General features: G+C 32.5%; 1 protein-coding gene and 1 non-coding gene across 6 annotated transcripts; one reads left to right on the plus strand and one right to left on the minus strand.

Moving 5' to 3' along the window:
* Positions 1-21,331, minus strand: LOC114189702 (myosin-11). 5 transcript variants are annotated; one of them, XR_003605719.1, is made up of 26 exons: positions 20,970-21,331; positions 19,778-19,906; positions 18,593-18,736; positions 18,310-18,455; positions 18,073-18,229; positions 12,837-12,895; positions 12,257-12,416; positions 12,031-12,180; positions 11,788-11,924; positions 11,561-11,707; positions 11,135-11,236; positions 10,361-10,418; positions 10,172-10,273; positions 8,863-8,900; positions 8,309-8,435; positions 8,058-8,228; positions 7,826-7,957; positions 7,408-7,517; positions 7,228-7,288; positions 6,772-6,949; positions 5,182-5,405; positions 4,831-4,932; positions 4,389-4,571; positions 2,132-2,271; positions 785-1,030; positions 1-396 (listed from the first exon to the last, which is right to left on the minus strand). XR_003605719.1 is itself a non-coding variant. In XM_028078352.1 (26 exons), the coding sequence occupies exons 1-26, from the start codon at positions 20,970-20,972 to the stop codon at positions 353-355; spliced, it is 3,240 nt and encodes a 1,079-aa protein (XP_027934153.1). In that variant the 5' UTR covers positions 20,973-21,331; the 3' UTR covers positions 1-352. The 5 variants fall into 5 exon arrangements, 4 of the variants coding, with proteins under 4 accessions (XP_027934153.1, XP_027934154.1, XP_027934155.1 ...); XM_028078352.1 differs by having other exon boundaries at positions 785-1,020; XM_028078353.1 differs by having other exon boundaries at positions 755-1,020.
* Positions 21,332-25,363: 4,032 nt separating this feature from the next.
* Positions 25,364-25,455, plus strand: LOC114192851. Its single transcript, XR_003606170.1, has one exon. It is a non-coding gene; the product is annotated as a small nucleolar RNA R64/Z200 family (small nucleolar RNA).
* Positions 25,456-26,384: the final 929 nt, after the last annotated feature.

Below are 26,384 nucleotides of genomic sequence, written 5' to 3' on the forward strand. Positions count from 1 at the left end.
TAAGACTGAAAACAACAGACCAGAAAAACCTCTGGAAATGTTATATACAAAATTGTCACTGTGTCATTTGACATCAAATAATATAGAATTCAGAAGGGATGTCAACACGGTGAAACACTCGTCAAATGGGTTCATCATAGATTGACACTTTTGCTATCTCTACCTTACTGCTCTACAAGATCCTGGGATGAACTGTGTGTATCTACAAATGTTTTAGTGTATGTGGCAGAAGGAATGAACAATCCTAACAGATGCCACCTCCATTTCATTCTATTTTTCCTCCTTGTTTCCCCAGAGACACCGAGGACCGAGGATATTAAAATTTAAGCACGATATAAAAAAACAAGTTTTACTAGAAGAAATCATCAAATGAACCCTCCTTTCCACTTTCAGATCCTGAAAATGCAACCATGAAGAAAAGGACAAATGATACTGTCAGACTCATCTTATTTTCTTCTTCTCATAGATTACAAAAAGACAATTCAAATAAAAGGAAACATGAGAAAATTCAAATATCATCCTATAGATACAGGAAGCAGTTAAATCCTACAACGCTACTATCACTACCTAATCTTTGATATTCCACTCCAAGATTAAAGGCTGCGAATCTCTACAAAAGAGTATTTCTATTCATATTTAAAAATTACATTCATAATATACATGACAGGATCTTTATATATTGGCTATACTCCCTATGACAACCAAATTATTTTCTAAAGCAGTAAGCAAAGTTTGATGGGAAGATTATTAGTACATTGACATTTGTGGAGAAAGTTGGACTAACCCGATCCATCCCCTGCAGTGACATCCTGAACTACTAGCGGGAAAGAATTTGACTCCTGAGGTTCTGGATTTGAAGCAGGAGCTGGAAATGTGAAATCAGAGTCTGTAGACGAAGTATCAGAGTTACTAGAAGCAACGTCAACCCTAGCTATAGGTCGAAAACTTGAACTCAATCTTGATGAAGTACTCGAGGTCGTCTTCAGCTCGGCAACTTGACTTGACACGGAAGATATCATCCTGATACACACTAATTCAGATCTAGCATTAATCAAATAGAATTCAGTTTTAAAAGTCAAAATTCAAATTATAGTGTTTTCCATATAAGGGTAGACGACATAAAAAATTAGAATGTCATCATGGTTAAACCCTGTTTAATGTTGCCCCCCAGACCATATATTTTGGAAGTTCAAACGTAATGTTCATTAAGGTCCAACAAAGTATGATTTCTGTTATATGGTTTATCTTGGTCATTCTTTTTTATTTTTCCAAATAGGCTTTTGAACAAGACAGGCCATGACTCATGAAATAGTACATTGGACATTTGCTTCCAGTCATTCTAACAAATAGTGATAATGAACAACATAAAATCCGTAAATTTTTGGATATTGAATCATATCTTTCGAAAGTAACACTTCATAAATATAGGCTGACTTTAAATCTTCCTCCCAAAGGTCACCTTCAGAGCTACCTAGCATACATAAACGAAGTGTTTGAAATATTAATCAAGAGAATGCCAAAGGAACAAAAAGTCAATTCCATCTCTCATGTATCGGTTCTCCTTATGATTACTGAAGAAGATGCTTTGGGGAAAATTAATGTGGTTAGTATCTTTGGTTATTATAAGTTTTATTTAATTAAAAAAATTTGTTTCATGGTTGTAAGACGCATTCAATTCAAGAGATTATGCCGAAAGGGGAAGGAAGCCAAACTTTTCTCCTACAGTTTTGCCTCTACCCCCTTTAATAAGCAACTGTCTAAACTTGACATATTCAACGTACAGACTTTAGAATTTTTTATTTAGAAACTCTAAATACTATTCCCATAATTTACCTTAAATATATTGACCCTTGGAGTCTAAGTATATAGTAATTCTTTTGCAAGATGGATTATAGTACTATTTATATATCATCAGATATTTCTATAGAAGTTCAATCAATCCTACATGTTTTCCAGGTCAATAAAAAGTTATTAGTTACTTCATAGAATGTATTGGAAAAGCACGACTTATCAACATCTGTTAAACTTGAAACAATCATGTGCTATGATTTAACCATATTGACGGGTTTTGGTATTGGAAAATAAAAAATTGCTAGATTACAAGAATCTGCAAGGGATATATTAATACTACCTGTTCCAAGTGTCCTGAAGCTGATATACTTTTTTTTCAGTTTCTGCTAATATTTTGCGTAACTCTTCATTGGATCCTTGAGCTTCTGCATATTTCCTTTCATATTCATCACCTCTTTGTTTTTCTGCGTGCAACTTGACCTGGCAATGCAGTAATTAAATAAAACTTGGTAAGTTTGAATTCAATAACTACAACCATAAGCCAAAACCCATTACATGTATAAATACGACATGAATGACAAAATAGCAGCTGATCATTATAAATTATTAGTGGCAACCATGTGATCTGATTGTTTAAATGATCATTTTTCTGAACTGTTCATCCTTGCTTCCATATGATGGTCTTATGTCACACATTCCTCAAATATAAACTGCAAACATCTACACAAATTACCCACTGTATCAGTTCCCAATCAGTAATTATTTACAAATTATTTCCATCCATTTAATCTTTAAATTTTGTTTGCCGTTAGCAACAAACAATATTTATCCATCTTGTCTAGCCACTATAATAAATATAGGTTCTATTACAAAAACAATATTATTGCCATCTTACCTCTTTACAGTTAATTTCCATGTAGGTAAGCACACATTATCTTTCTACACATAAACTCTTACATGAATGTCTATTTTACAAAAAAAAATATAATGTGTGAAGTTTTGTAGTGGTATTAACTTTAAGGTGTCATGAATTTCTTGACAAGAAATTATTGTGCAGATAAGTTGATGAGTTTAGATTTGACTAATAGGGAGGTGTTTAAATGGTATATGGTTATTCCGGTTATTATAAGTTTTGACTTTATTCATCATAGGTTTCTTTTTCCTATCTATAGGGCCAATTAGTTTGTGTATAGCTTGTATAGCCGGCTTGTATTTTGTTCATGGGTTTCGGTTTGGTCCCTCCATGAGTTTTTTTATCTTTATTCTTAATAATTTTTTCATGTGATGACAAATGATAGATGTACTTTTGGATGTCACCCTAACTAAGATGTCAAGGTACATAGTGATGTCTAACATAAGTTTTATATAAAAATAAAAAATCAAGAATATAACGAGGTAAGTAAAAATTCCCTTAAATTTTAAATGGTAAAGGTTGTTGAGATTATAGAGATCTTTGTAGAAAATGTGAAAAATGGTTTTGATGAGATACCTCTGCCCAAGGGACCTACCACAAGAGCTATGGCTAAGAGGACACAAGAAGAATGGGCCTCCAATGAACATGCAAGGCCCAAGATGGAGTTCACATGGGCCAAGGAGGATGTAAAAACCTAGCCTAGGACTCTTTGCTTGTAAATACTAGATTAGGATTTATTTTTGGACTTTGTACTTTTGGCCCAGTAGAATAGGATTTTCTTTGGACCATGTATTAGGCGGATCTAGAAATAATTTGGAACAAAAAGGGAATTAGGCCTTGCATTGGGCCTCAATTGGAGTGCATGAGCTAGAGAGATCTAGAAGCTTCAAGCTTGCTCTCCAAGGCTTCAAAGTGAGCGTCCCATGGCAAGGAGAGTGTGACTTGCTTAGGTGGCAAGTTACACCTTCCACATGCTCTTTTTTGGCTCCAAAATTCAACTTTTTAGACTTCTTTTTGCCTCCTCTTTTTGGAGACTCCTTGATCTCATTTTAGCCTATAAATAGAAGGCTTAGGACATGTATTTTTCAGCTTGAGCCAAAATGTGTGCACATTACCTCTTTTTAGCTCACCTTAGAGTAAACTTCTCTCTAGTTTACTCTAGTCTTCTTCCTTAGGAGTTGACCTCAGCTCTCTCAAGGACTTCACTCAAAACCAAACCATCTTCACCCTCTCTACTCCTTGCTTATGCGCCTCTTTATTCATCCATGGAGTCTTCATCGTCTATTCAAGGACTCCAAGCTAAAAGAAGGACTCATCAGGTTTGGTTTCTTCAAGTCAAGAACTTGTTAAGAGACCACCACTAGAGATGTTCTTAGTGACATTGATGATGTGTAGGTTGGTTGGCCATAATCTTGTGCATGGCCAATGGAAAGAAAAGAGGAATGGAGATGTGACATCATCACAGTAGAGTGCTAGATTTTAAAGAACTCAGTGGAAAAAATGATAAGGCATGCCATGGAGGCTGCTATAGCTCTAATAGCATAATGAAATTATATGGATTTAGGTAAGAATTCCCAATCACAATTAAAAAAGAAAACATATATTGAAACCACAACTCTAAAATAAAATAATGATTATTATGCAGATTTTATAGATATTCGGTAGTAGATATACTATGCTTTACCTTTAAGTTTTTCATTTCTACAGCAAGAACCTCAATCTTGTCAGTGTCTTTGAGAGGACTAGAAGAATCCCTGATAGCTTCAATACTTTCGTCTTCTTGCACAGGATTTGAGGATTCTTCATGCACAGGATATGAAGATTCTTCCATACAAGGACTTTCATTTTGCAGAAGAGTCTCTGAAACCTGGCATAACATAACAGCAAACTAGTTAATTTTGTTATCTCAGCAGCAGGAACTTCAAGATAAATGCTAGAAGAAGGTGGTTCACGTGCTTTTGTATTCATTGACATTTACAGCTTCAAAGACAATCCTAATCAATTTTCTTCCCGAAAAAGTAGTCTTCCCAAAAGCTGTAAGCAATTAAGAGAAGGCTCCAAAATAGTTTTGAATTATATCTCTAATAATTACATATTTCTCCTATCAAAATGTTAAAATATACAACCTTCTCTTCTTGTGTATCACAGGAGCTGCTGCTTTGTTGAATGATTGATGCTTTCTTAAGGTTCTGATAGTCAACGAGAGCTTTATGCCGACGCCAATGGGACTGCATTTTTTCATCCCCAAAATTTCAGACAACTGAAAGGCATTTCAAAATTATTGTAAAATATATTTTTTCCCTCAAAACATCTAAAAATTTGTTTTTAATTCTCATAAAAATTTATATGTTGCTAGCCCCTACGACTTTATATTAAATCTAGGGACTAGCATTAATTTTAATAGGGACTGAACCAAAATTCGAGGTATTTTGAGGGAAAAAACATAATTTACCCAACTTTAACAGGACAGCTATAACCTGAATAGTAGTTGATGCACTAGTCTGCTTTCTATATGTTTGCTTTTTATATCTAAATTGATTACAAGCAGCCATTGCTCGAAAACCTGTCTGCAAGACATTTGCACAGAACTTTATTTCAACATACTGCTTCCTAGCCACTGTTCGACGCATCTGCTTTTGAATTCTGACGGCAGCAACTTGCCTATATTTCATGCGATAATACAATCTTCGAGCCAGTTCTCCTAAAAGTTGAAACAATAAATGTTTAATATCTATCCTATGTACACATTTTTTTTCGAATTTTACTTTAAATAAAATAATTATATTTTCATCTTTACCCTTTAAATGACCATTAATTTAAATTTAATTATTTTAAAATTAAAGTAATTATTTTACTATTTTGTTAAAATCACTATTTATTTAAATTCAGTTATTTTTTAAAATTAAATTAACCATCAATAATAAAAACAGAGGACACATATGCACGCTTGTGTTTCCAATAATAATAAATAAAGTAAGTGCTTGAAGATTTTTATGCAAAATATCTCAACCTAAGTTTCAGAGTCCCTTTGAAAAGGTCACAGAAAACAATGCAGAAGTTATGGGAAAAAAATGTCAAGCAAACTGGACTCTAAGTCTTCATTATATATTCATTTCATGAACTAATAGGTGAACAAAGGCCCAAAAATTGAAACCGGTTCCATGTCTCATTTGTCCAAGTGGAGAGAGGTTTGATTAGGACACATGGGAGAGAGACCAATTTCAAGGGAGAATAACCTCCATTGAGAGAAAAGGAAAAAAAGGCATGCTCGCTCATTCACGGAGTTGTTACAGTAAAACTATTTGTGAATTTGTTAACATTTTGGATCAGGAAGATATTTTATCAGAAAGATCATGACATCTAGTTCTTCATTATCAACAGTTTGATTGGTGATCATTTCTATTGTAAGCTTTGTTGCTTTATCGATGGGCTGGATGTTAGCACAGACTTGTGCACTTGATTGATACACTTTTGTACCCATTTTTCTCTATGGTTAACCTATGGTTTTTTCCAAGAGTTTTCTAAATAAAATATTTGGCTGTCTCCCATATGTTTGAGCTATTTATTGTCACATATCTTGAGTGAAGGGATTTAATAAGCTGTCAAATAACGACCTCCACACCACTTTATATTTTCTGTGTCGACTATACTATGTTTCACACTGTTTTAAAAGAGCTAGAAGGGAAAATCAACACAGGGCACAGAGATAACGCCATAAATGAATGGAAAGTAACTTTTCTGCAATAAAAATCACTGTCCATAGATATCGAAGAGGATTCCTTTCTCATGTGCCTGTGTGCAATGCTTCCTTTTTCTTCTCAAGGATCATTAAATAGTTTCTTTTATGTTTCATTCGAAATATGATATGACAGTACTATATTTCATTCCCCACCCTTTGCGATTAGGCTTCAAGACTGAGAACTATAAAAGAAAAAGGATTTGTAGTTTGAATAGAATGAAGGTGAATCTAAAAACCGAAAGCTTCATATTTTACTGCCTCTAAAGATACTCCCCATACCAAGGCAGCCTTTTGTCCTTCACATAATACAAAAAAGACAAAAACTAACCTCTGCAAATGGATTGTAGGAAAAGAGAGCACTTTCGCAAATCAATATATGTTTTCCGACTATAACGAGTTTTAGCATTCTTTTGAATAACTGTAGCTGAACTACTAAGCAGGAATGCCCTCCGAGCATCCAATTCAGACATCTGACCAGCTCTTAAGAATATTTTTGTTTCCCCTATCTGCAAAATTGGTAGATCACAAGAAGTTCAGCTGAACATAGAAAAGCATCTTAGAATAAAGAATTTTGGTCAACGTATGTGACTCAGAATATGCGTCATTTGCCATACATCGAGTGTGGTTTACACATTTCATTTACAAACCCAGTCAAATGAACTAAACCAGAAAGAGATTCTGAGAAATCAATGACAGCAACTTTAAAGTACAATGATATCAAACTATTTAAAAAAAATAATAATTTTGGATTCCTTCACAAAATTCAATATATTTCTTGCTGTACCTGATAACCTGTCAGCCCAATCTTCTCCAAAATCTTTCTACACGAATCCTTTTCATCAAAGCTGCATAAATACATATCACTTTCAAGATGCAGAACCAAATAATTGTCAAACTAGAAAGCATGATATCAAGACTATTGAGTAAAAGTAACATGGTTAAAATTGGGTTAAGTTGAACTTACTTCCCTCGAAGAATCTCTGGAGCAAGAATCCATAATCGAGTTAAAAAATCATGAAAGGTCCAGTGAGTGGGAAATCCAGCGCATTTAATTCTTACTGCTTCAAGAACACCCTACAATAACACAATGGGTGAAAATTCTACAGAGGAAAGTTTAATTAGAGAAGCTACATGCCGTTGGAACCTGTAATTGCCTATTCATCACATTACGCGGGTTACTTTTAAATGCAATTTCTAATTGTCCCCTATTCAATACGAATAAACAAATAGGAGAGTAATTAATTAAGGATTGACTGAATAAATCCAGTATTTACTTGAGAGAGAATAGGAAACTAGTAGCTGGTAAGATTGTGACAGGCAATGGAAGTGTCAATAGCTCTACTCAGAAAATATGATAGAACTTAATTCTTAATTAGACTTACACCAGATCGTAATTGCTGGATGACGTTCATATGTTCAAATATGAAAGGTTTTAGTTGAGTATTTGGCTTCACACATCTAATATAGTGTGGCTCTGTCAGATTGAGTGTATCCATCAATTGTTGTAATTGTAGCTGTACAAATAAGTACAAGAGTATTAACCTTCTGACCTTTGGATTGAGGTAAGGCCTATCAGATGTACTCTGACAATATAAAGAACCATATTTTATAAACCTTGAAACGAGAACCAATGGAAGAAAACTTAGAAGATTTGGCTGACTCCTCAGAAAGTGGAGGGAAAAGACCTGATACAAATGAACATTTGGAAGCACTTAGCATCTCTTGATGTTCAGGAACAACATAGTCTTTGTTTTTGTCTAAAAAGTGCTCAGATTGATACTGAACCTGAAAAGAAGTGGTAAATAACAAGTTTTAGCCGATACTCGGGAAAAAAATGCATAGCAATGTTGAAAATTCAAACTCACATCTCCCGCATAGTGACAAACAGTGAAGTCTGAACGTGCCAATTTTGGCTTAATGAAGCGTTTGTGATCTTTGAATGTCTGATAAAGCTTTTGCGAAAACGTTTCATGAGTTGACTTAGGAAACATACTGCAAGCAGACAATGAACATGCCAATAAGGGAAATATAATCCATGAACTTCGTAAGGACAAATTATCAGGAAACATTCACAAGTTTGTGTACATTTTTCCTTGGAGAAGTTATTGTTAAAAAAGAGACCAACTTGTTCACTCTTTCACTTCAAATTCATAAGAATGACTTTCAAATCCTTATAGTGCCAAATACAATGCATCACATATTATATGCAGAAAACTTATACTGCATTTACTAAAACAGTAACAATCAATTCAAAGAAATAATGCACGACACAGTTATGGTACTTAATATGCCATTGGGCAAGTTCTACATTGCGTAAAATCATTTCTTGAGAGGAAAGAACTCCTTCCATTTCTCAATTCTTCTCTCTTATTCAAATATAAAGGCATAAACAATAAAAAATAAAGAAATTTCTTCATACCAAGCTTCATCAAGCAGAGCAATAATTCCACCAGGTTTCTGAAAAAGAGAATTATAGATATCAGTGGTGACATTCTGAAAGTAGATTCAGAGGATACAATCTTAGCAAATTCTGAAACAAATATTCCATAATATTTCAAAACGAAATCCAGCACATAGCAAAAGCATGTTGTGAGAAGCTACTAATAAAACTTATCTTAACCACGGAATGATTTGTAGATGATAATCCTGAAATCGTTCCAAAACTATGACTATTGATAACTGCCTCAAGGCTTCCATTGCTAGAATAGAGGCATATGTTGTCCATCGGCAATGAATAATGTGTACAGGTCTAACACAAGACAACAAATACACACCACTACTTGTAAGCCCAGCCAACTGCCAGACATCTGAGCCTAGCAGAAGCACGATAGGTAAAATATGTACCAGACATTTCAACTTAAATAGTTTCTCTTTTACAATAAGAAATTATCATAGGATTGATTATGCCAAAATTATATTCATGTAAACAACCTTGCACTCAAAGTAATTTAGAGCTAGTAATGGCAATTTATGAGAAATGTGGGATCCCTAAGTAATCTACATAAAACTATGGGGTAAGAATAAAGTATACACTGTATATCAATTATCAAAGTTTATTAGATTTTACAAATACAACGCGTGCTACAATAGTTTTCTTTATTTTTCTACAGTGATAGAACTGTTTAAAGGAACATATAGATTAAAATGAAGATAACCAATCCTTAACACGTGATAAAAAGCCCTCCATGCAAAAACACAGTCCAGAAATTCCCCTCAATCTCTGTAAACATTGACTGTTGGGATGCTTTTGTCAGAGTTATAGAAACAATTGTTGAGCCTATGAAAAAAAAATTTGTAGGATATTTTATTCTTAAACGACTCAAAAGTTTGTGACCAAGTGGTAAAGAAGAGTTCAATCCTTGGTGTGCTTGTGCATCATGATCAAGTTAAATTTAAGCAAAAAGAAAAATAGGCTTAAGTAGTTATGTACACACCAAACCTCTATAGGTGTGTTTCAGATATAAAATCCATTTGTGGGCTCCAGCCCTCTGTCTAAGTTTAAGCTTTCGTGAATTTGACACCCTTAAGGTAGGCAGAGTTGAAACTATGTTCATATATAGCGGCAAACCATTGTATTAAATTTCACAATGGTCCTCAGATTAGAAATGTGGGTCAGTAATTGTTAGCCTCTGAATTTCAACAATATAACTAAAATAAAAACCTATAAAGTGTGATTTAACAAGATCCTTTAATAAATACTAAAGCACAGACTAAAAGTTGGTAGAAACCTTTTCAATGAGATCCAGTACATCTTGATTATCTACAAATTCTAAGTAGCTCCAGTCAATCCCTTCTTTCGTATATTCCTCCTGCTCCATCTTAAACACATGCTGCGCGCATCATTGGCATCAGATTGAATGTTGAGAGAAAAGTCTCACAGTGGGAATTGTAAAATATATGAAAAACTAACCTCATACCTGGTTGAAGTGTTGCTGCAGCTTTTCATTTGTGAAATTTATACAAAACTGCTCAAAGCTACAATGAGGGAATTACATATCAGCATGGATTTATCTTATTTACTACCACACCCAAAATGAAAGGGAAAGCTTGCTTGCAAATATGTCATCTCCAACTCAATATAAAATTACTATTCTGTTGTATTTTATGTTATGTTGCTAAGTAGTTAGTCAGGTAGTCACATTTGTAACTGCATCTCTGTAACGGACTGTTGAGTTAGAAGCTAGCTAGATATAAATAGTGTACTCTCTCATCTCTAAGCAACGAGTCAGTGTAATCTTTTCTACAGTGTATTATTTAGGTTTCTTGGTTTCAATTATATATATTTAACTAACATGAATGTGGTTGTATGAGACCTTCTTTGGTGCATTTGTTTGTTTGTGGCTTCCTAAATTAGAGTATGCAAGCATACGATGACTACAAACTAAATCTAGGGCTACTGTAATAAATAACCTACACTCTTGAATAAAAAAGCCAAAAAAAGGAAATAATACTAATATCATTCATTTCTTCATATCCTTAACATAACAACAATACCTTAAATAGCCTAAAACTAACAGCATTGTAAGTGCCATCATCTAACTTGATAAAATAAAAAGAAAATAGAAAATAATGAAATGTGAAATAAACAAACTTAGCCCCATCTAATATAAATCTTTCGACCACTTAGATTTGGGCCTAGAGCCCATCCTATTATACAATAACAACATTGCATTAAAAAAATCTATTCTCACCTATTTGTTTGGAAGCTTTCAAAGCCGTATATGTCAAGAACACCAATGAGACATTTTGAGCTAGGATCCTGCCCAATGGAGATATTAATTTTTTGAACTAACCTGGACATGACAAAAACACATAATTGTATTTGATATTCCTTCTACAGAGAAATAAAAAATAAATGTTATATATGCACCTAGATAGACATATAGATGCATACATACACACACGCAAACATACATATATATACATATATAAATATGTATATATATTATATATATACACATATATATATATACATATATACACATATATATATATATATATACATATATACATATATGTATGTATGTATATATACATACATATACATATATGAATATGTATATATACATACATATATATATATATATATATATATATATATGAAAAAATCACATTACCAGTCAAATAAACGAGAATATATGGTTTTGGCTAAACCATCCCTGCTAACTGTGGCACCCAGAGGGTCAAGACTTTTTTTGATGATTTCTTCTGGAGTAACCATCATACGCTTACATAGTGCATCTTCCAAAGCATGCACATCACACCTGGAATATGAATAAATTCAATTGATAAATAATATCTATACAAGATTTTGGAAAGGATAACAGTGAAAATGCCGCAATACATAAGAAGTTCTGCTGTCGTTTGTAGATGAAACTTGGATTCCTCTTCTTCTAGAACTGCGAAATCCGTTTCTTCTGATCTTGAAAACGTGATATTCCCAAGATGAAGAATACCAGCTACAACTCTGAAAATAGCATCCTGAGAGGAGGAAGTGAGGAAATATATTACTAATTTTACATTGAAGTTTTGTTTGAAAGACAGCTAAGTGAATTATTAGAAACACTAACAAATGTTTTAGTGATACCTGCTCGTCCTGACTGATTCCCACAATATCCATGGCTCTCTTGGTGCTAAGATACTCTTGAGCAGCATTAACACCAACTAATTCGTAGCAATTGGATTGGTTAAGGTAGTGAAATGATTTAGGATCTCCCAACTTATATTTCTCCTTTTCCTAAATGAAATCAGAATGCTGCTAATAAAATGACATGAAGAATGGTGAATAGAAGGTGAAGCTTTGAATTGCTTACCTCCGGAGGAGAAGCGCAGAGAAGGTAAAAACAGTGATAGTTACGCTCGGGATCTGAGATTTGGCAAACACGAGATTTCTCAAGCAGGTAAGTTCTAATGGCTGCACCAGATATTCGTCCAAACTTATCAAATTGGATCTCAACAAATTTTCCAAAACGGCTGCAAGAAAATAAAAGAAACAGAAGTATGAAACTGCTAGTAATTATTGAAATCACCAATTCATAAATGAGAAACAGCCTTTGTGATGCCTATTACTTCTTACTGACTGAATACAAATAACAGGAAAAGAAGAAATAGATCACCATGAAAAAATTTCATATGAAGAAAATTTTTTCCCAATTAAATTAGTAACAAACTAAAAAGCATCGAGTATGTAAATGATGATATAGTCACAAGATGAAGAAAAATTGAGTCAATTATTCAAAAACCTGCACTTCTAATATGAATATAAAACATATACTGGAAAGAATTCAGAAATGCAAGTATATAGCTGAAAAAGTGTAGCATAAAAAGGATATCACGTACATAATGTACTATAAAAAACCAAGCATAATAGAAACATAACCAGAAATCTCTTACCTGGAATTGTCATTTCTAACAGTTTTTGCATTACCAAATGCTTCAAGAACTGGATTTGACTGCATCATTACAATTTAAAAACTTGACTGATGAGTTCAACATTACTCAGAAATAAGACATGAAATAGGAACTACTTGACTCACCAAGGAGAATACAAAGAAGATTACAAAATATTAGAAAAACAGGAGAAAAGAGTGGAATTTGGTTGGACTAGTTTACTACATGATCTTATCACAAACCAAGATCCTGACATCACTAGAAAATAGTGAGTCTATTTCAGCACACTCTCTAACATGAAATTAATCTAATTAAACTTATTTCCTTGATCAACTGCTTGTTATGTACACTACTTTAATCAGGTTGCTACAATAAGTATATTGAAGAATGTCCTAATTGGTTAGATCCTTCTGACACTCGTCATAATCAATGTAAATAAGGTAGCTATGTCTCTATGCAAAGACAGAAAGGAGGAAATAGTGGTACTTGTATTTGTGACGTGTTCTATAAATAATACTCTCGAGGGTGTTAGTTATACACAGATTCTCTCCAATTGGATTTTATATTTTTCATCTCAACATGGTATATAGAGCCTAACAAGAAAACCCTAACACATGTCTACCTAGTGATCCCATTATATATCAGGGCCATTTGGAAAACCATGTACTTTTCTAGTTTCCTTTCCCCTACTAGGCCTCCTTTTTTTCAGCATGTTCATGCCAACCACTACCACTGTTTTCCAGAAATTTTTCTGGCAAGCTAATTTCCCACAGGACGATCACCAAGTTGACTATGAGAAATAATCACAGATTTGCAACTTTGCACTAAAAACCCTACACAGCATGTGCTCTAATGCACCCTTCCTACTCTCGGCTGCAACTTCACTACTCATGGCTACTCACCGGCCATGCCTTCAGCCAGCACACATACATAAATGTTGGGGTTACCCCACAGCCCTGGTGAGCCGCCTATTCCCTGCCCAGCCTTTTCTACCTCCTCTCTCTCCCTCCTTGGTGATCCATGGCTGGTTTGCACACATACATAAATGTTGGGTTACCCCACTGCCCTGGTGAGCCGCCTATTCCCTGCCCAGCCTTTTCTGCCTCCTCTCTCTCCCTCCTTGGTGATACATGGCTGGTTAGCAGACTGTGACAACTAGGCAACCCTCCCATTTTCACAAACTTCCTCAAATAATACGAGGAACATGAGACATCCAGTTCAACTACTTGTGTTGTGCACACAAGTAATCTCTCTACAGGTGTCTTAGTACACATCCACATCTCTTGGTCCTTAATTCTAGTGTTACTGATCATATCACATTTAGTAAATCCTTTTTCTTCATTTTTTTCACTTCAAGTAATTTACCCTATATCCCTTTTGCTGATTGGTCTCAAACATTTCATTTAATTTGGTACCTTCCATCTTGTACCATCTTTTTTGGTTGATAATTTCCTCAAAATTCTAGAGTCTCGATTTAATTTTACTATCAATGAGCCATTTCACTCTTTTATTGATTGTTTCATTTTTTATTAAAGATTTTGTTGCCCTATAGGATCAGAGTTTGGCTGGATAATTGGCTCAAGATGTCAATCACATGAAATTTATTAGCTTAGACCTCTACCCATATAGTTAGTTGGTGGATTCTTTTGTTTTCGTTCACACTTAGCTAGATCATCCTAGTCCTGCCAAGTAACAACAAGTAGCACTAATTCTTTCCAAATTGTCTATGTTCTCATGAGTTATGTCAATTCCCCTGTATTGATCATTATTATGGATGCATTTAGTTGATTTTAATGAAAAATCAATTCAAGTTGTTTTCAATAGTTCAATCTTTTATCAAGAGATGAAAAATCAATTTTAAGTTCCAACTTGCACTTTCCAAAGTGATAATGCTCATGAACATTTTCTGACCAATTTCAAACAATTTTGGTCATCCTACTCCAAACATCTTCTTTTCATACCCCTTACAAAATAGGGTTGCTAAAGATAAAAACAGCACCTTAATGAAACCACTTGAACACTCTTTATAGAAATGCTCCTCATTATTTTTAGGGGATATGTTATGCTTATTACTTGTGACTAATTTGGATTTATGATTTAACCTTAGAAAACCAATTTGAAAGGAACAATTTAAACTTTATAAGCTTTATTTATAGCATATCTTTAGTCGATAAGGAATTAAATCACCACCATGGCAATTGCCAAAGAGAACACAATTAAGGCACACTAAGGGTGACAACAAATAAGGTGGTTTTCCAACCAATATCTTACTAATTGTATGCCTTTTATTTTTTCATCAAATCAAATACCTCACTCTAGTTTATTCCCTCACAAATCCCTCTATTTGTTACCTCCTCTAGCCTTTTGGTTTGTGTGTTATAGACATAATCCCGCCCTTGGTCACTCGGCACCCAAACTTGAACCATTCTAATACACACTTTTATGTTTTGGTATGGCCTAGTTTGGGCACATCTACTACTGAAACCATGGACCTTTTCTCAATAAATCATTCAATGCCTTATAAAAAAATATTCTGACCCTCTAGCTAGATAAACTTTCACATCAATCATACAAATGTATTTTCCTAGGACTAGCGTAAATACGGGCGCTATAGTGCATGTGTGTATGCATTTTTTAAATATGTATGATATTAAGAGCAAAGTGGAATGAATGGAGAAAAGAAGAGAAAATAACTGTTGATGAATGGAGAATAAAAAAAAAAGAGAAAAATGAATAAATAATTTATTGTAAAGGGTAAAATAGGAATAATAATTGTGGACACAAAAAAGAGAATTATCTTTATATACAGTTATATTATATAAAGTTGTCACATATTTCAAAGGTACCACCTTTTACCTATCCCTTATAGGTGTATTGAGGATAAACATTTAATATTATGCCACCACCACTACTAATGAGAGTAACACTCCTCTAAAACAAATTACTAAACCCCTTTCAACATTACTTACAGTACTTGATCCCTTAATTACTTTTTGAAAAGGTACATGTTTATCCACTACACATCTTCACATACTATCACATTAAATTATTATTTTCTTCTTACATTATGTTTTTTTATCTTCTATTTGTTGTGCCTAGCTATAAGCTTGTAGGTAATGCCTTTTTATCATCCTAGACAAAGATAAGTCATGATTGATGAAATGTAAGCCTTTTAAAGCAGTGGCACTTAGGATGTACCTAGTTCATGTTCCACTGAGGAAATTTAAGCTATCAATGAATTTTTATGTGAAGGTTGGCCTTGATGGTCAGGTCTATCCCTCAAGGATCATTTGATTGCTAAAGGTAGGCCTTTGTCTTCTTAAGGTGATACTTCTCTCTCATTGCAAAAGTAGTCTCCAACAAATTATTTTTGTCTAATTGTTATTCATCATTGACCCATCTACTAAATTACACTAAAAATGTTTTCCTTAATAGTGATCTCATGGAAGTTTAAATGGAACCACATCCTAGATTTATTATTGGGTTCTTTTTGTCCAGTGTTTTATCTTTGTAAATCCTTGTATAGTCCCAAACAATCCCTTTGGGCAAGGTTTGGCAGATTCGGCACTATATTTAAAAAATTTGGTAATTAGCCACAAGATGCATATACTAGAACGTGTACATCTATAATAGTGTAATAACTTATAGTGATCATCACAGAATCACTCAAGTAAAACAAAATCATTGTCATCGTTTTTCTAGACAAAGGATCTTGACATACTTCACTAATTCTTAGGAATAGATGTGGCACAATCAATGGCATCCTCATTTCACCGAGAAAATATGCAATGAACATTTTGGTGGAAACAAAGCTGATGAACACTAACTTTGTAGATTGTTTCATGAATCCCAATACCAATACCAAACTTCCATGACAAAAATTTGTACCACATATATCCACAAGTAAAACTTGTAACAAATACTAAATGGATATCCTTAATGGTACTTATGGGTAATGGGTATAGGTATTTTAATTACCCACTTATTGATAGGATGGGTACAAGTATTATTAGTGAATTTTATTTGAATATGTTTGAAAAAATCAAGTGATCGAAAAGAAGTTATTAGTGAGAGAAATATGAACCTTAGAGGAATTGTTTAGAATTTGATTTGTTGTATTTGTTGGAAGTCTCACATCAACTAGAGATAAAGCAATTTTGCAATATATAAGTGGGGTGTAAACCTCACCTTACAAGCCGGTTTTGAAGAATTGAGTTAGGCTTAAAGTCAACTTCTTAACATAGTATCAGAGTCAGGTTAGAACCTATCCTAGCGAGATTTCTTGGACATTCTGTTCCAGCCGCTAACGAACACCCCATTTCTAGTCCCACGCACGAGATGTATGATGTGTCTTGAATTTTGTTACTTTTCATTAGTGAAAGTGTTCATTTTTTTCATTCTAGAATAGCTAATTTGAGCATATTAGGTTAGATTCCTCACTTAGAATCATTTTTGCATTTTCATAGAATTAGTGTTTATAGAATGTTTTTAAACATCATTTCAGTGTAGTTGCATCATATTTTGAGTCCTAGGGTCTTAGGTTAGTCAAACCTAGTGTTAAGAGTCAAATTTTGTTCATTTAGCCTTTAAACCATGACATAGTTGACTTTAGAGTTGAATTTTTGAAATTCTTCCAAATTGAGTGATTTGACCTTGTAGAATCATTATAAATGCCTAATTACACTTGTTGGAAGTGGTCAAACACCAAAATTTTAGGTTTAGGGCCAATTGAGCAAAATTCTTGGTTTTCATGTTTTTGGTCATTTTAGCTTAGTTATTCAAGTACTGTCTAGGTAGAGCTAATCCTTCCACTTAAGTTTTTGATCAATTTGCAGGTCCTCTATCCTTAGGCAAGGTTTAATTGAAGATTTGAAGGCCTAGAAGTTCACACGGCAGCAAGGTCAAATTGGTGGCAAAGCATGAAGTGTGCAAAAGTGGCAAGTTTGACCTTAGAGTTGACTTTTCCCATTTAGACCCCAAATCAAGAGCCAACCATTTGGAGCACTTTGGGACACTAAATGTGACTGGTTTGGGCCTTGGGATTGCCAAAAATCTAAGAGGGGGCTGCACTTTGGAAAAGCAAGAAGTGTGCAAAAGTGGCATGTTTGACCTTAGAGTTGACTTTTGCCATTTGGTAAAGAGCATGCAGGACAGCTTTAAAAATACGTTTCAGTAAAAATTACAACCAAATATGCAGAAATAATACCAACCATAATCCAGAGTTAGATAACCCTATTACCTCTAGAACCTGTTTTTCAACTGTTCGACCTTCAGATGCAGTGTGACCACCTAAATATGCCAGGTACTGCATAAGCATTTTAGTGGTTTCTGTCTTACCAGCACCACTCTCACCACTAACAAGAATAGAGTTGCTTTTCACCTCATTCATCATTTCCCTAATTTAAACAAACAGTCAGCAATAAGAATACCATTTAAAAAAAGTAAAAAGTTGAGAGTAAACGAGGCGCAAATTCACCTATATGCTGCTTCAGCAATAGCAAAAACATGTGGGCTCAAGTCTCCGGTCGTTGCTCCCTTGTATCTTTGCATCACATTAGTATCATAGAGATGTGAAAGACTTTGGAAAGGATTGATTGCAATGAGAATATTTCCGGTATAAGTCTGCCACGATGTAAAATTATCATAAAAGAGATGTCAATATATAGCTCCGGTTTAAATTATTCATCATGTATCATATTTCTCTTGCATCTAGGTTTTGTCTGCCATGATTTCAAACAGAATGTGGGTTGTAATCTTACATATATTTCATTCATCATATATCTAGTTTCCAAATTATGCAGCACTGCTGGCTCATGCAAATAAGCAAGCTTGGTCATGTCATCAACTCCATCAGCAGGCGCATCGATATCCTTGGGATATAATTTTGACAAACGGGAAATAACCTAGTCACATGCAAACAGAATAGAAGATGATTAGTCAAGATTACATGAGCACACATGTGTGCAGCAATAATTCTAATGTGAAGTAAAATCAGTTGCATTCTTAGTCTCATCAGGCATAGTGTCTGTGGACGGAAGAACTTAAACAGATGTCTCAAAAAACTTCTTAGTTTGCACTTTTATAGACTTGTTCTTAAGAAATAAGAAGCGATAATTATGAGCCGCGTAATCACAGAATGGCTCCATGGAATGTATTTCTCATTGCCAAAATCAATCACATGTCTAACAATGATAGAGAATGAAATGTTAAGTATTTCAAATGCAAGACAGCTTGTCTATGTGCTCCTCTCAGATCACCAACAACTATCGTAACAATGGGGCAAAAGCCTAGACTTTCCTTTCTTTCTTGCACTGTTTAAGCCATCCCCTTCTACCCTTCCAAGGCTCTGAAACTAACTGTTCCCCAAAAAGAGAAAAACTAGAAAAAGGAATAGATATTAGAAACCCAAGGAGGGCACCATAAAACATAGATGCTGGTCAACTGGGAATAAAAACATTTCTCCATCCCTCTTAAATACGATGTGCAAATTAACTAGTAAGATCTGTATCTTCCACAATAACTGAAAAAATTGACATTGAACATGAGTTTTTCCTTTATAATTAAGGATTAATGATGTCGTACACTGATGTTGACAGAAATGCTAACAAAAGCATATTTTAATGGATATTAAAGTGTTCTAGTCTACCCTTTGCTAAATATTTTAAGGACAAGATCCTCCTAAAAATTCATTAATGTTAACAAAAGCATATTATAATGGATATTAAAGTTTTCTAGTCTAACCTTTGCTAAATATTTCAATGATAAGATCCTCCTAAAAAAGCATTAATGTGTGTTTCTTAAAACAATAAATAACTTGTCAAAAGTACAAAAATGAAGTTCAAATATCTTGAATCCTTAAAAACTATAACATCACCAAGTGGAACTAGAGATAATTTGGAAACACTACATTGAAAGAATGTGACTTATTAAACATCTCAGTTTACCTTCCTCTCATCACCAATTTGAATTTCAGCATCTTCTCCAGTGATACTCAGTACCTGGCCAGCAATCCAAACTACTTCTGGATCTCCAACCCAAACATGAGAATCAACAACAATATTTTCTGGAATCCCCTGAATCATTTGTAATCAAAAGCATTTAGAAAGTTCTCGATTTGATCAACACATGAAAATAAATTGCCAGAATAAAACAAAGTCAATTTGATGTGCCTGAACTCTTAAGTATCTTTCAAAGTGAACAGCTGATAACAGAAACAACATTATCTGCTTCATAACCCTTCAGTTTTCATTTGTTTATCCAAAGAATGTTGAAATAGGTTAAGGATATTTCCTACAACTCATTTGACTTTGTAAGTTCCGTCTCAGATTAACAAACATAGCACTAGTTTTAAACTTTAAAAAATTCAAAATTCAATATTTGGATTATACACAGAGATTGTGGTCACAGTCTTCGGAGCCAATCCCACCTTAATGCCCTGCTTTTGCTATGAATGGAAAAGATGATTTTGGAGGTCATACCTCTTGGCATGGATTATTAGCTCAGTTCAAATTGGGGGAAAGAAGAACATTTCAAGTCTCACTAAGTTATTGAGACTTGAGATACATACAAAACCTATCTTATGACCGAAATCTTAATCAAAAATTTTATTAGCACGACCATACTCATTTGGTAGCCATGTACATTCTTGACGTAGCCATGTACATTTTCCGCATACAGCGTATATCATACAAAATAGTTCCTTAAGTATTAAAAAATCCTTAAAATCAGTACTTGGATGTTAAAAAATATACCAATAAAAGAATTAAATTAATGGCTATTCAACACTCTGAGGACTACTTATATAACATCATACCAAAGAGAGCAGAATATTTGAGTTATGAAATTGATGGTTCATCCAAAATATGACTATATATAAGTCCAATCAAACATCTCACTCTCACAATGCATCTGCCAACTTCAGCAGCATGTATTAACTTTCTCATCTTCTAGGTTTTCAGCCACTTCTTTAAGTATGCCTATCAACGTCCAACTCACATCACTTCAGGAATCGTAAAATCTATCTTTACAAAAATCAAGTAATTACTAAACAATGTAGAAAGAACACTGCAAGCCTAACTGACAAAGATTCGATTCTGCAAACACGATCGCTCAAATCGAAATCAGCAACAACTATACCATTTCCTGAAAATATGAACCTCAGCCCAATAGGTGTCAACGGCCAAGAGAAACTCGTTCGGACATTTTCCAACGGCCGGGAAGAGAAATCATGGATCGAAGTTGAAGGCGAGGGAACGGTGGACTTGGACGTGCAAGAGAGGAATGAGAATAGAAACAAAGAGAAGAATTGTTTTGGAGTTTCCCTAGCGCGAATGGAGAAGTGATAGCGATGAAGGTTTGTGAGAGCAGAAATGTCCGAAGGCCCTGCAAAATCGCCATGCTTGTGGACATTCTTGTGCCTCGCACTCTTCCTCTTTCTCTTCTCTCCTCGTCGCATGGACTTCGCGAGGAACCAACCATACACGTTGAGAAACTTTGAAGGTCACCTTTGCATAAATTTAATTCTAATCTCACTCTTGTGTACCTGATATTAAATAATTACATTATATATATATATATATATATATATATATAATTGTTTTCTGGTATTCACACCTTTTTTATTTATTTTATCTTTTATTTTCTTAAATTTAACTTATTTTAATTAAAATAACTATTTATAATAAAATACTATCAACGGAATAAATAAAAACTATAAAATGATTTCATTATTGTAGTTTAAGTGTATACATTGGCTTAATAAATTTATTATTATTATTATTGCTCATATATTTTCAAATTAGTACTCTTTTTAACGATTTCTCAGTTTAATTCTATTTTCTTTAAATTAATATAGTTCAACATGTCAAATTATAATGTAACATTATTAATATAACAAACTGATAGTATTATATGCAAAATAAATAATATATTGAATTAGAATTTACTTATCGAAGAAACTAAATGAATAACGAATGTCACCTATTCATAATAAGCTGTTTATATGAATTTGTCAACAAAAATTTATATTAACTCATTTAAAATAGCAAAATCAAATCAAAACATTTAAAATGTTAAAATAAAAAAAATAGTTTAGTTAATTTTTAATCATTTCATAAATTTGGGTTATTAAATTTATGTTAAAAATATTCTTAAATATTTAAAATATTTTTCTATTTGATTCTTGACGTGGAAATTATATATATCTCATTTCTAACTTATTCACTAGATCAATTTATTCTAATCTTCTCTTCAAATTTTTTAATTTATCTACTGATTACTTGAAAAATGAATTAACTAACAAACTGAAGAAGATTAAAAAATATATATAAACAAATTGATTGATTTAAAATAAAAAACAGAAATAATGATTATATTATTTATTTGTTAATATAATTAAACAGATTAAAATAAACATATTTGAAATATTTTATAAAACAAGAATTAATAGCATAAATTCAATTAAAAATAAGTAAATATAGAAAGTAATTAAAATTTAATCAAATATTAAATATTCATATTTATTTAAATATATTGTGTCCACAAATTTACTCTTTAAATAAAAGTTTTTTTAAATTAAAATAAATAATTTAAATTTTAATTATTTTTCTAAATTTAACTTTTTTATTTTACCATTTTTTAAAATTTAACCATTTTTAATTATAAAATTACTTATTAAATAAATAAAAGTTATTTATAATAAAATTATAAAAAATATTTTAATTTTATAATTATAATAACGATTATTATTTCAATTTTATAATTTTATTATTTTTTATTATCTTAATAAATAGAAAACTACCCCAGCTTTTAAAAACTTCAAATGGATCAAAACTTATCACGCATTAATTACTTTTGGTCACTTAGCACATTTCACATCTAAATATTTCTTAAATTTGTAATTTTCAAACAAAGAAAAAATGGTAAAAGTTGGATCGTTTCCATATTATGAAGCTAAAGAAACTAAAAGAACATAAACATGATGTGTTCTCATTAGATTATTATGTTATTTTATCTTTCGAGAAATACAAATCTGATGCGAAAAGTAATTTGTGACGAGAGATATGACCCATTCAATATTTAATGTATTGACATCAATTTAATCAAAAGTCAAGAACATGGAAAATGGAAGACCCTCCCTTTGCAAGTCATATCCATCTTTTCAATAGGCTAGAAAATAAAACGCATAATCTGCTTATTTGCAATGTTATACATATAGCCTCCATTATTTTTTAAACATTTTAAGATTGTTTTTCACTAATCAAAGAAATACAATGTATCAATTATGTTTAATTCATTTTTTTTCTCCCTATCTACTTAATAAATATACGTTTTAATTATTTAATATAATTAATATGATATTAAGATTTACAAATAATAAATAAACAAAAGCTAAACATTTCCCAAAATTCGATATTTAAAAAGATATAGAGGAAGTATTTGTTTTTTACTTCAATTAATTTGTTCTTTTATTTCTTATTAAAAATCACTTTGAAATGTTAATATTTTAAATCAATTAAAAAGTAATCACTTCTCAAATAAACAAAAAATCTCAAATTTGAAATTTAAACAACTTAAATGAATCTCTTTGAAAGTTAAACACCAACATAAATTTTAATAAGAAAATGATAGAGAAACATGTTTTATTATTTCCTTTGACATGTCAATCTATGCTATGATAATTGAATATGTATTTCTTATCGTGGAACAAAATCATGACATTTTGCTTTGTTTTCGTTTCAGTTTTTTCTGATTTATTATTTTATTCAATTTTGATTAACTTTATGCATGTTTTATCTATATTTGAATTTTTCGTACTTTTCATTATAGTAAATTTATTTAAATATTCGCTTAACATAAATTTATTATTTTAGATATTTCTAGTACTGAATTATTAAAACGTTCAAATTGAAAAAAATTTATTTTAAAGTATAATAATAATAATAATAATAATAATAATGTTAATAATGTGAAGATTAATAATTTGAGAGTATTTTAATTGAAAAATAGCTCTTTGCACTTTGGTATCCATTGTGGTATTAATATGGTATTGTCCGACACATTTTCCATCTTTCTTCTGCTAGCAACTGTACATAAATTTAATTGAGGTTACTATTTTTATAGGACTCTAGGTACATAATAAAAGTTGGTGATTTCAGTCTTTTCTTCAATTATTGCAACAAAAATGTTAATTATTAATGGTATATTCTCAACGAATTCTGATCCGTTGGTAATGGTTCATTATCAACAAATGTTGTTGTTGAATGTACCAACGGATAATATATGTTCATAAAGTCTTTAGTAAAATTGTTAACATATGTTATCGACGGAATTATTGACACACATCAAAAAATTATATTAATAATGACAGTTTTAATATGGCAATTCTAAAAAACTGTTATAATTTTCTTTATAATACGACAGTTTTGTAACTGTTATATTTTGTATTCAAAATATGACATTTTCAAACGCCATATAATATACATATAATAAATATATTATTTTTTCTTTTGCTTTTTATTCTCTCATTCTTATTTTTCTCTTACTGACTTAAAAAGATACATATCAGTTTTTCTCTCTTTTGAATTTTAGGGTTCTGAGAACCCCATTGATATAGAGAGCATTGTGTATCCAAAGGCAAGGTTAAGTGTGTTGCCACGGCCGTTTTCAACTCCTTTGCTTACCTCCCTACGTTGCAGAGCATTACTGATCGCCATCCCACCACCTCATCCTACACCTCGACTCCGATGTTGACACCGTCGACACCACCCTTGTCGCTAACCTCGGCCTCTACCTTATCCACGTTCACACCTCGCGTATCGAGGAGATCACTAACACCGTCATGGCGCTCTTCGTCGGACGTCACACACACCTCATCTCTTGCCATGTGGTCTCTGCCTTTGATTGGCTTAGCTTCATTCAGTCTCTCTACTACGAGATGTGCCGCTGTTCGACCTCATTCTCAACATCGTTGGAATCTCTAGGTTTGCTAGGTATTTGGCCATTCGTAGCTTGGCCTTCAAAATGAGTGTGCTCTAATTTGATACTCAAGCAGAACATATTTTTAATCTTTCTTTCATTGAGCGAATAACCCCTCTCCAATTGAAATTAAAATAGTAATCAATGTTCTTATGCTTTAATTTTGTGATCCACCTTTTAGCCTTTCCCTTCTTATCTTTATTCGATAAGATCAGTAAGCAAAGAGATATGATGATTTTTACATTGGTTTGTGTTTCTGAATCACAGTGATCAACAAATCTTACTAATTTATGATCTCCAATAATAGCTATAACTTTTATTTTAGTTGTATTGGTTTTTGTAATTGTTTTCATGCTTGTATTGACTTTTATTTTAGGTCAGTGAAATTCTGCTTTATATATAGTATACCATATTCTGATTTATTATACGAGCGGGTATTTATTTGTAAATGAGAGCCAATTATTTGTTATTTTTTGAAGTGTTTTTATTGTTAATCACGTAGTTTGAAATGAAGTAAAACATTTTTATATTAAAGTTTTTGTTCTGTATATCTTATTCTGTTGTGATGATTTTAGAATAAAATTCACATGTCAGACTTTAGAGATTTTAAAATCGATGAGAATGACAATTCTTCTCCTAGCGGATTATGTGGCATTGTTTGCATTATATGCATTTCACTATTTGTTGGATAATCATTAGTTATTATTCTAGTTTTCATGATTGAGTTACGTCTTGCAAATGTTCCAATGGTCCTGACAAGTACTAATCCAACATGGAGAAAAATTGGACTCCAGGTTTGTTTATGTATTTGTTTTCAACTAGTTGAGTTATGTATATGTTTTCAACAGTGAATGATTTTATATTGACATCTACTTTCTAGAATGAGTTATGTAAAATTGGGCAATTTAGATGTTGTGGAATGCTGATGAAACCATAGTGTTAGTCTCTTGACAAGCGTACCAAAAGTCAACTGTAGTATAATGATTTTTAGTAAAAGTGTCGAACCCACGAGAAACGGATTCAGTGAAAATTAATAATTATCTCAATCAGCATATGTACATTTTAATTTGACTTGACATTAATTATTGCATAAAATGAATACAGTAAAAGCGGGAAAGTTTAGAAAAATACAGTAAAAGAAACTGGGATTGAATTTCATTTATCTCCCTTGTCTGTAATCTGGATGAATATAATATATAACATCTGAAAATACCAATATTGATGCACACTCAAAAATCATTTTTACTGATCCCTCGCGTATAAAATTCATAAGATTAGTTCCCTGAATATTGATTCCTCACATATTCAACAAACTATCCAGCATTACGGTCGAGTGTTAAAAGCAATTGATATATTGAGATCTATTCCTAGTATCACAGTATATCAAGTATCATTGTTCAAATTAGATTTTCAGAAATACTTTCTAGTTAGATCTAAAAATCAAAATCAAAACATCTATTGATCAGATAGAAGTAAGCATTAAGAGCAGAACAATAATACCAATATTGAGTAAAACATAAATGCTATATATAAATATCACCAGATTACATTCACGTTCGAGTAGATTACATTCAA

The sequence above is a fragment of the Vigna unguiculata genome, chromosome 7, assembly GCF_004118075.2.
Source record: "Vigna unguiculata cultivar IT97K-499-35 chromosome 7, ASM411807v1, whole genome shotgun sequence".
Taxonomy (NCBI): domain Eukaryota; kingdom Viridiplantae; phylum Streptophyta; class Magnoliopsida; order Fabales; family Fabaceae; genus Vigna; species Vigna unguiculata.

Bases quoted from the DNA above. Each gene is read 5' to 3' on its own strand.
- LOC114189702 (XM_028078352.1), bottom strand. The intron at 7,958-8,057 runs GTTTATAAAATA...TTATTTGTACAG, and splicing joins CCATTGGTTCTCGTTTCAAG to CTACAATTACAACAATTGAT. The intron at 2,272-4,388 runs GTAAAGCATAGT...CTGCATTGCCAG, and splicing joins TAGAAATGAAAAACTTAAAG to GTCAAGTTGCACGCAGAAAA.